At 41.0% G+C, this 11509-nt stretch overlaps 1 protein-coding gene across 1 annotated transcript; it reads left to right on the plus strand.

Annotated features, from left to right (window-relative positions):
* The first annotated feature begins 923 nt into the window (after window positions 1-923).
* Window positions 924-2856, plus strand: LOC138413819 (golgin subfamily A member 6-like protein 25). The gene is made up of 2 exons (XM_069539925.1): window positions 924-1091; window positions 1176-2856. The coding sequence occupies exons 1-2, from the start codon at window positions 990-992 to the stop codon at window positions 2052-2054; spliced, it is 981 nt and encodes a 326-aa protein (XP_069396026.1). The 5' UTR covers window positions 924-989; the 3' UTR covers window positions 2055-2856.
* Window positions 2857-11509: the final 8653 nt, after the last annotated feature.

The raw sequence follows: 11509 nt of genomic DNA on the forward strand, positions 1-11509 counted from the left end.
GAACAACACACAACAATACAATACTTAATCACAGAATGTCAGTGCCTGTGTTGTGCATCAATAGCTCTCACACACTAAAATCACATAGATAAACATGTAAATAAACATCCTCTCAATTATTTCGCATCAGTTTTAGAAACCAGCCAGCATCAAGGTCCACACTTTCCTGACACACACATACACACACATTTTTTACAAACACGAATCCAAACATGCTGCAGAAATGCACAATTCCCCATGCTCTCAGTGACACACAATGCAACAATTAGTTTGCAAAAATGTACCCACTTCCCGGTGATGGTAAAGTAGTTGACTACAGCTGCTCTACAGTGTTTTCCATCTTCATTATTTTATTTTCATCCTACTACATTTATTTTATAATGCTTGTGCTGTTAAGATTTCACACTATGTACCTACTGACACATAGACTTATATTTTGTTGATGCTTATGTACATATCTACATACTTAATTTAACACTTCATAGCATATTTCATTAATTCCCTCAAGCATATCACACATTATCTAATGGATCTGAAATCCTTGATTGATTTTCTTCATTTGGTCAAGAGACTAACCTCAGTCTCAGACAGGGATCACTTAGCTATCAGTGCGACATGTGTATAGTAGCCGCCTAGCTCAGGATTTGTGTATGCTCCGCAGTGATGTGCATCATATAGAAGTCAACCTGATAAACCCCCAGGGGCCGCCATGTTGTGCAGTTATAAAAATTGCCATGGAAACGGTTGCTTCTTAAAAATCTTCTTTGATGATTGATGTGGGGGCAACCATCAAAGGGATTGCTGGCCTGCAAATCCTTATCAAATCCAATCAAAGAACCAAAAACTCTAGACATTTAAGGATATTTCTTTGGTCCTCTGACCTACATAAGACAACATAAATAACAAGTTCCCTTGCTTCAAGTTATTAGCTTGTGAAAATAACAGACCGTCAACTGAGAAGACCACAGTCCTCATTAGTGAAGACAACAATGCTGCCTACGGAGACAACCGCTGATTTGTTCAGTAAAAATTCATTAAGAAGACACTGCTCTCATAAATACAAATCCCCCTTTACCAAAATGGACATCCTGGTAAGAATTTTTTTTTTTAGAAATGTATGTTCAGGTTGTGTTGAGTGGACTTTTAATAATGAATTCCATGTTTCTATTTTTCAGACATGTGGAACAATGCAGTCTGAGATTAAGGCTCTGAAAGAGAAGCTCAAACTGAATGATGAGCTTCTGATAAGGGAGCAGGAGAAAATGACAGCTCGCTCTAAAGCCCACATTGGTGTCCTGGCTGAACTAGCTGTACAGAGCAACAAGGTGAAGGCTCTGGAAGAGAAGCTCAAACAGAACGATGAGCTTCTGATGAGGGAGAAGGAGAAAATGACAGCTCACTCTAAAGCCCACAATGGCAAACTGGCTGAACTGGCTGTACAGAGCAACAAGGTGAAGGCTCTGGAAGAGAAGCTCAAACAGAACGATGAGCTTCTGATGAGGGAGAAGGAGAAAATGACAGCTCACTCTAAAGCCCACAATGGCAAACTGGATGAACTGGCTGTACAGAGCAACAAGGTGAAGGCTCTGGAAGAGAAGCTCAAACAGAACAATGAGATTCTGATGAGGGAGAAGGAGAAAATGACAGCTCACTCTAAAGCCCACAATGGCAAACTGGCTGAACTGGCTGTACAGAGCAACAAGGTGAAGGCTCTGGAAGAGAAGCTCAAACAGAATGATGAGCTTCTGATGAGGGAGAAGGAGAAAATGACAGCTCACTCTAAAGCCCACAATGGCAAACTGGCAGTACAAAGCAACAAGGTGAAGGCTCTGGAAGAGGACAATGTGGCTCTGAAGGAGAAGGTGGCCCTATTGAAAAGGGATTTGAGCAGGCTTGAGCTTGTGGTGACAGAGATGGAGGAAAGGCAAGCTCAGAGCCAAAAGATTGACTCCATGGACAAGGAGACTCAAACCAGCGATCTGCTTCAGGATGAGAATAATGCTCTTCAAGAAGAGCTGATGAAGCCAGAGCTTCTTATCATGAGGTCTGTCTGAATCAGACTACCAACCAGGAGAAGTTTGACACTGAGCTCCAGGAGGAGAAGCAGGAAAAGAACGTTCTCCAAGAAGAGCTGATGAAGCTCAGAGATTCTTATCATGAGGTCTGTCAAAATCAGACTACCAACCAGGAAAAGTTCAACACTGAGCTCCAGGAGAAGAAGGTTCTCCAAGAAGAGCTGATGAAGCTCAAAGCTTCTTACAATGTGGTCTGCCACTGTCATGAAGCTGAAGTTTCCAGTCGGGAGCTCAATGGAGAGAGTAAGGATGATGTCACTGAGGAGAAGTCTCTCTCCAGTGTTCTCCCTGAGAAACCAAAGAAGACTTCACTCTGGAAGAGAATCCGCCACGCTCTGGGGTTGAGAAAACCACAGTGTTCGAAGTAGTCAGCAGCGCCCATCCAACAGCACCTGAGCTGACCTTACCCAGTGTTGTAATGTAACGAAGTACAAATACTTCTTTACATTTCTACTTAAGTAGAAATTTCACATATCTGTCCTTTACTTTGTTATTTTTATTTCTGACAACTTTCACTTTTACTCCACTATATTTCCTAAGTAAAATGTGTACTTTTACTCCAATACATTTCTCCTAACCATCTTCGTTACTCATTACTACAAATTAAAATCAGAAGAAATTTGAGTTGGTGACGTAATGCCGGAAACTTTTTGTGGTATATACGTGTGCCTGCAATATATATTATGCCAGTGGGTGGCAGTGTCACTCGATGTACCCCATGAAGAAGAGAGTGACTGTGACTGGTACCTGAATAAGAAAGAGTAAAGTTTGTTCCTCTGAATTAGCTTGCCTTTTAGCTTCTTTTTTCATTTACACTACACAACACATTCGTTGTCATGTCAACCGCCAAGCACGAAGAAGAAGAAGTCCCGCTTGTCTGGGTGTTGTGGTGAAAAACTAAGTTCCACTCGTGGTCCAAAAGTCCAAAAATTCAGTTAAAAAAAAAATTAGTAGAACTCAACTTAAAAGCAGCAGAGTTTTATTGTCGACAACAAAACCTGAGAGCATTCAGCAGCGAGCCGGAGCTGCACCAGAAGAACTCTGACTAACAGTGGTGTTGCTCCGCTTTATCTATCCTTAAGGGCCACACCTGTTACGACCTTCCCCCTGGAAAATCTCCAAGCACCGGGGTTACTTTGATACGTTGGACTTGAGTTTACCCCTGGAAAGCCTCCAAACACCTGGGTTGCTTTGGCCTTGGAGCTGGGACTTTCCCTCTGGAGAGCCCCTACCGTACCATGATGAGTCTCTTTTTCTTTTACACAGTTTTTCTTACTCTTGACACCATTATATCTGTCCAAACCATTTACTATTTTTTTAAAGATATTTGTCTCTGATTTTACACCATTATATTTCATTCTTGTCAGACTGCCTTTAAAAAAACAAAAAGATTATGATTTCTTCACACAAGTTATACATACACTACATACTGATTGTTACACATAGAGTATATTGTTTGATTCGTTTGATGATTCGTAATATCTGTCTTAAAATTATTGTAATCATTAGCAATTTATGTTATAATCACTCCTCAGTTTGCAGTGCAGATTAAAGGTACATAGTGACATTCATATGTGACACAGTGTAATGAACAGAAATTTTACTACACGGGCATGTCACATTATTGATGCCATCATGGAAGCACTTGCTGCCGGCTCTGCTGCCAACGTTAATGCTCCGGTAGCAGATGACGAGCATCTCAACTAAAGTGGCGAACTTGGTGAACTCCGTGGTGGTGATGAAGATAACGTTACACCGGCCGTATTGTCAAGAAATATTTTCGTAGGGGGTCACGTGATGCAGCGAAGCTAGGTAGACGCAGACCCACAGGCTCTTCAAACAAATCCATTTTAAATTATTTTAAAACACCCAAACTCAGTCCGAACCTGGTCGGTTAGCTTTATTATGGACCGGAGAACCAGAAACAAGCAACGGAACTCAGCTGGTGAGCAAAACTCGACATCTATTGATAAAACAACTCCCGGCTACGGCGAGGAAGAAGTTCATGTAATGGCGGCGGCCGCGGCACAAGGCCACCTGGAAGGTGTGAAAGACTCCCTCATTCTTCAAGAGATACGAAACGGAAATCAAGCTCTCTCCGGTAAAATCGACGCTAAAACGGCAGAAATTAACCAATCTATCTCTGGCCTAAAAGCAATGCTGGATATATTGAACACCCGCACAACCGAGGCGGAATGCCGCATCAGCACAGCGGAGGACCAGCTGGTGAGCCTGGATTCTTGCGTCCAAAAGCTGAGTAAAGAAAATGAGTTTTTATTGGAGAAAGTCGACCAGCTGGAAAACTACAGTCGACGCAACAATATACGGGTCGTTAACCTGAAGGAAAACTGCGAGGGTGGGGACCTTGTGAACTTTCTTGCTAATTGGATCCCAGCCACTCTCGGACGAGAGCATTTCACTGAGCCGCTGATCATAGAGCGAGCGCACCGAGCTTTTACGCACCGTCCACCTGCAGACCAGAGACCGAGACATGTATTGATACGCCTGCTTAAATGCCAAGACCGGGACAAAATCCTGCACATCGCCGCACAGCGGTCCCGCAAGAACTACGGTCCCATCATGTACGAGGAAAAGCCTGTACTGTTCTTTCCTGACCTGAGTGCCAGCTTGATGAAACGCAGAAAGGAGTTCGACCAAGTGAAGAGGGAGCTTCGATCCAAGGACATCCCGTTTGCCCTGCTTCATCCTGCAACATTGAGGATCACGCTTCCCGATGGAGGAAGGAAATTCTTCAAAACACCAAAAGAAGCGGCGGCATTCCTGCGCGACTCCCCGGAACGAGCATGACGGACCAGGCGGACAGAACCAACAGGTGGATGAAACCCAGCGGCAGCTCCGGAGCTGTCTCTCATTAACACTGCCGTCAATGTTGTTATGCTAAAGGTGCTGAGATATAAAGTAAGTGATGGCAGCAATTCAAGTTTAAGTTTACTTCAGATGGATTGGTTTCATGTTATCCCACCCTGTTTGCATTCTAACAATTTCAGAAAAGGGTGTTTTCAGCGTTTTTTTTTCATATAAATTCTTGTTACACCGAAATGGATACTATGCATATTGTAAAAATCTTTCTTAGATAGAGCCTTGGGCTGGTTTATTTGTTTCTGAACCATGCCAGACATGTCATACTTGACAAGTGCGAAGTGCACAACCCAGTTCGAGAGGGAAGATAGTGTCAAACGTTCAGGATTAGGCACTTGGGGGGAAGAGGGGTGGGTTAAGGGGGTTTGTTTTCTTGTTGAATGTTGGTGCTTTGGTTTATCTTTTTTTCTTTCATCACGGGGGATACACTGGCTCTTGCACAGTGCATTTACAAGGAGGCTATGGTACTCTGATGTACACAGTTAGTATTAATGAATAGGGTAGTTAAGTTTGTTAGCTTTAATGTGAATGGGCTAAATGGACCAGTTAAGAGGAAGAGAGTTTTGACACAACTTAAAAAACTGCACGTTGATATCGCTTTTTTACAAGAGACCCATCTTACCACACAGGAGCATAAAAAGCTGAGAAGAGAATGGGTGGGACATGTGTTATCATCCTCATTTAACTCTAAAGCCAGGGGGGTTGCTATTTTAATAAATAAAAATATTCCAGTTACAATTGGAGAAACTATGATTGATCCAGCAGGCCGCTATGTCCTAGTTAATTGCCAAATCTACTCAGAACCCTGGACACTGTTAAACTTATACGCACCCAACTATGATGATGAATCCTTTGTTCGGGATATTTTTATGAAAGTATCGGGGGGACAACAAAACATACTTGTAGGAGGTGACTTTAATTTTTGCTTAGATCCTATATTAGATAAGTCAGCTACGACAATATCCAAAACAAAAGCAGCCAAGACTACCTTATCATTTATGAAAGATCTAAACCTGACTGATGTGTGGCGACAGATGCACCCTCAGACTAGAGACTATTCCTTTTACTCTTGCCCACACAAATCTCACACCAGGATCGACCTTTTCTTATTGTCAACACAGTTGATTCATAGAACACTGGAATCTGACTATTTATCTAGGACGTTGTCTGATCAATCACCTTTGACCCTATCTATTTTGATGCCAGAAAAACCAGCAAACCAATATAGATGGCGTCTGAACCCTACTCTCCTTCATAGACCAGACTTTTGCCAGTTTATTAGGGACCAGATAAAATTGTTCTGTGAGATAAACTGCCCCTCCTCCCCCGGTAGTTTCATATTATGGGACACGCTGAAAGCTTATCTAAGAGGGCAAATAATATCTTATACAAAGGGTATCAAAAAGAAATATATGGCAGAGATAAATGAGCTAGAAGCAGATATTCTGAAATTGGAAAAGGAGTTTCAACAATCTGGGTCTAAAGAACTTTACCAACGGTTGGTTAACAAAAAACTAAAATACAATACTTTACATACCTATAAGGTTGAAAAAATAATTTTAAGAACCAAACAAAAATATTATGAGCTGGGAGAGAAAGCTCACAAAATCCTGTCCTGGCAATTGAGAACAGAGGAAAGCTCATGGACAATTAATGCAATTCAAACTGAAACTGGTGCAATCTCACACAACCCAACAGAAATTAATGATGCATTTAAACAGTTTTATACAAATCTATATACATCAGAATCGCCAGAGGATCTATCTAAGATTGATGAATTCCTGTCCACTATTGAATTGCCGAAACTCAGCCATGAAGACCAAAAGAATCTTGATTTGCCCTTCACTAAGAAAGAAATCGAAAAGGCCTTATGCTCACTACAACCCAATAAATCACCAGGAGAGGATGGCTTCCCCCCTGAATTCTACAGAGAATTTAAGGACTTATTAACCCCCCTTATAATGGATGTGATTAATTTGGCATCTCAAACTCAAACCCTTCCTGAATCATTCTCCACTGCCATAATCACAGTGATTCACAAAAAAATAGAGATCCATTAAAGTGTTCCTCTTTTTGACCCATTTCATTATTGAATTCAGATTATAAATTGATTTCCAAAGCCCTGGCAAACAGGCTTGGCCAACATTTGCCAAAATTAATAAACCCAGACCAGAGTGGCTTTATTCTAAAATGCTCATCAGCCAATAATCTGTGCAGACTCTTTAATATTATCCATCTAACGAAATCTAAACCTGAACCTAGTGTAGCTGTAGCATTAGATGCTGAAAAGGCCTTTGATAGGCTTGAGTGGCCGTATTTATTCAAAGTTTTGGACAAGTTTGGATTTGGCCATTTGTTTATCAATTGGGTGAAAACACTTTACCATAAACCCAGAGCCAAAATTACCACAAACGGACAGACTTTGACAGCATTTCCCTTGAGTAGATCGAGTCGACAGGGCTGCCCTCTGTCTCCAGGACTCTTTGTCCTGGCTATTGAACCACTTGCTGAAGCAATTAGACGAGATCCAGAAATAAAGGGGTTCAGAGTGGACCAAATAAATCATAAAATCAATCTCCTGGCAGATGATGTAATTCTGTATCTAACAGACCCGGTTAACTCTCTCACGAAATTACAGACGCTGCTAAACACATATGGTGCTATTTCAGGATACAAGGTCAATTTGGAAAAGAGTGAAATTATTCCGCTCACGAACTTTGATCTCACCGAATACCAACAAACAACCCCATTTAAGTGGCTCCAGAATATTAAATATTTAGGAATAATTATAGACAATGATCTTAAAAATTTGTACAAACTTAATTACCTCCCATTGCTGAGTAAAATCGAGGAGGACCTCAACAGATGGAGGAACCTACCCATAACTCTTATTGGTCGAATAAACTGTGTGAAAATGAATATTCTCCCGAGGTTGCAGTATCTTTTCCAGTCCTTACCCGTTCCATTACCTGAAACCTTTTTTAAAACACTCAACAATCACGTTAGACAGTTTTTGTGGAACGGTAAAATCTCAAGGGTGTCAATGGAAAAACTAACATGGGATTATAGCCTGGGAGGTTTCCGATTGCCCAATTTTAAAAAATATTATTTAGCGGCCCAGATGCAATATATTTCGTCACTTTTCGACGGCGATGTTGCCCCCTCTTGGATACAAATTGGACTTCATCCTCTGAAAGAAGGAGCTTCCAGTGATTTCATTTATAAATGGAACTCCAAAACCATATCCAAAAGGACAGATAACCCTATTCTGAAACATTTTATTAAAATATGGTATGAAGTTCAAAAAAATCTTGGGCTGGATTTGAGACTGTCCCCAAAAACACCTCTAAGACAAAATGAACTTGTACCCATGACTCTAAATAATAAAATTCTGGAGACTTGGCATGATAGGGGAATCCAGCATCTGGAAGATTGCTTTGATAAAGGACGTCTCATGTCTTTTGAAGAACTGAAGAGGAAGTATGACTTGTCCAGTAGAACTTTCTTTTGTTACCTCCAGTTAAGAGCTTTTTTGAGAACTAACCTGGGCCCTGAAATGATTCTACCTGTGTTAACTAATCTGGAAAGAATGCTTCATGAGGGACATGTATGCAAATTTATTTCTAAAATGTACTCCATGTTTGTGAATGAGTGCCCAAAACCAGGATTACACAGATCCAGGATGAGATGGGAATCAGACTTGAATATAGCAATTGATGAACAACTCTGGTCAGATTTGTGCCAGAACAGTCTGTCAGCAACGGTTAATGCCCGGTACAGACTTGTGCATTATAATTTTCTTCATCAACTGTACCTCACCCCACAGAAGCTACATAAATCCAAACCTGAATTGTCAGAAATGTGTTTCAGATGTGGTATAGAGGTTGGCTCCTTCCTACACTGTACCTGGCTTTGCACAAAGGTGAGGTCCTTTTGGTATGACTTTTGTAATGTCTTAACTGAGATCACGGGAGTTACCTTTCCATTGGATCCTGAGCTATGTTTACTGGGAAACTTCACAACTTTCAACGGGTCTTTGACGAAGCTCCAAATTAAATTTGCAGAAATTGCATTATGTGTGGCCAGGAAATGTATAGCAATGACTTGGAAGTCTGATTCCCCGACTCTCATAGACAGATGGTCTGTGGAAATGAACAGTTGTATTCCTCTTGAAAAAATTACATATAGTCTCAGAAAGAAATATAAGTTATTTTTGAAAATCTGGCAGCCTTATTTGGAGTACATGGATACACCACCAACGGTACCGTAGGACTAAATATTTGGAGCTCTGAACTACTGAATTACATTATGTACTGTGTCATTGCTGTATTTCTCTGTGATGTGTCATCCTATGCACCAACTCTTTTTTACTTTTAATTTCTCTTTGGGTGGGGGGGATTATTTATTTATTTACCTTACCTTACTTAATTTCATCTGTGTGAATTTTTTTAATTTTGTTATGTAATTTTCTGTAATGTTTAATGTAGTATGTTCTGCAAGTTTTCATGCATCGTGAAAATATTTGAAAAATAAAATATTCCAAAAAAAAAGAAATATTTTCGTACGTTGGAGTGAAAGATTCTTCCTACTGGATTAAGTGCCTGTTATGCCTACAGAGAGTGACTGAAATATTGGCATTTAAAAACTCCCCGTCCAACCTAAAGAAGCACATCGAGATAGGTTAAATACATTTTCATTCAATGAAGCCATAATGTCATGTTGGGACCTGGTATCTGTGAACCATAGTTGGGCCTACATGTGTAGTCAAAAGCCTGACATGCATGTCTCCTTTGCTCTGGAGACAAAGGAGAGCTTCCAGAACTCAGTCTCCCAGGGTGCTTCCTCTTCACATATAGGTGGTAAAACTGCTCCAGAAGACAACTCTCAACCACTATTGGTCACTGTGTCCCCCATGACCCATGAGGTCACAAGGCCAATATAAGCCGAGTTTCCTAGCTCTCTTCTCTCTTCTGCCTCTTCCCCTGCTGACCGCTCCTGGTGGAGTAGGTTCTGGCCCTGCTCTCCCAGCCAGGGAGACTTCCTCCCTACACAAGCTCCTCAACTTCCAGCAGGCCTGCCTGGAGCAGACTGCTAAAACCTTCCAAAGGCAGCGACGCGAGAGCCTGCCTAAGAACTTCAGCACAATTGGCCACGACACAAGGTCTGACCAGCAGATGCACAACAGGAGCCACAAACCAACAAGACCACTTCACTCGACTTCAAACAGCACATCCAAAAAGGACCTTTCCCTCTTTTTCGTGGACGGGTAACACAACTGGGCTCTATTATTACGCTAGGCTAAGCAAAGGACTGTCCTATTTCTATTTCATGTGATGTTTATAAGATTGAATTGTGTTGTTGTGATATTTGGTAATATGTTATTTGAAAGTTAATGTTAGTTCTGTTATACTGATCAGTTTCTTTGCATGCATCTAACTACTTTCTTTAACCTGGCACCAACACCTCACACACTCATTTCCACAAACTTAACACATACATGTGATCTCAGCCACATGGTCTCAAAACTCCATCTTCATTAATGTTGCATAAGTGTGAATTTTGCCAACCTCTACACTGTCAAGAACTCCATATCCTTCAACTTTGCTAGCTATTGATGTGGTAATTTTGGTTATAGTTATTTATTTAATTATTAATCAGAGTTCCAAATTTGTAGTCAGTAAGACTTATTTCTTAAATTGGCTATCTTTTCCCTTCCTTTGAAGGGTGGTGCCCCGATTTATCCTTTATCAGTTTAATATTAGTATTTTTAATATTAATATTTAATATTTCTCTGATAGCCACATTTATTGAATGCCCAAAAGCACACCATTTAATGGTGCCCTGCATGAAGGAAAGTACATAATCATACCCCGCGCAAGGGAAAGTACATAATTACAACATTTTTGGTGCTCTGTATGAGGCAAAGTCATTAATACTAACATTATTTTGACTCCACGTGGAGCAGAACACAACAGTCAACGTTATTTAAGTGATCGCTGCTGATGAGGGGCTCTCCATCTCCTCTTTAGTCGCATCCATTTTTTTCGCCTAAATATGGATTTATCCTCACCCAAAAGGCAGAGCATATTCTCCAGTCCATGCAAAGGCTTTGTTCTCACATGTGAACTGGTCCACGCACCCCTCCAGCCAGCCACGTCAAATGAAGATTCAGAGAGACTGCATGGAGAAGACACTGTGATGGGAGAATCTCCAAGAGTAGTCACACCACTGGGGCTGTGAGATGGCCACCTTTTGTGTTTGCCTCCTGTGGATGACTGCTCTTCAGGGTAGGACAGTGTCTCTTCCAGGAGTCTTTGGAGCTATTATATATGGATTGTTGGACAGAGCTGGAATTAGTGATACTGTGGCTTAATTGTTCATTTCTTCTTTGTTCCACAGGCACAGCAGCAGTGCAGCATGGCTAATCTCCAATTGGGACATGATGTTGCAACTTATCACCTAACTAATACTATTTCCAATAATGTAACTATGCCACGGAAATAATTCAGAAAAGAAAGGAGTACGCAGGAATTAAAAAAGTTTTAAAAGAGAGA

This window comes from Paralichthys olivaceus, chromosome 15 (assembly GCF_024713975.1).
Source record: "Paralichthys olivaceus isolate ysfri-2021 chromosome 15, ASM2471397v2, whole genome shotgun sequence".
Taxonomy (NCBI): Eukaryota; Metazoa; Chordata; class Actinopteri; order Pleuronectiformes; family Paralichthyidae; genus Paralichthys; species Paralichthys olivaceus.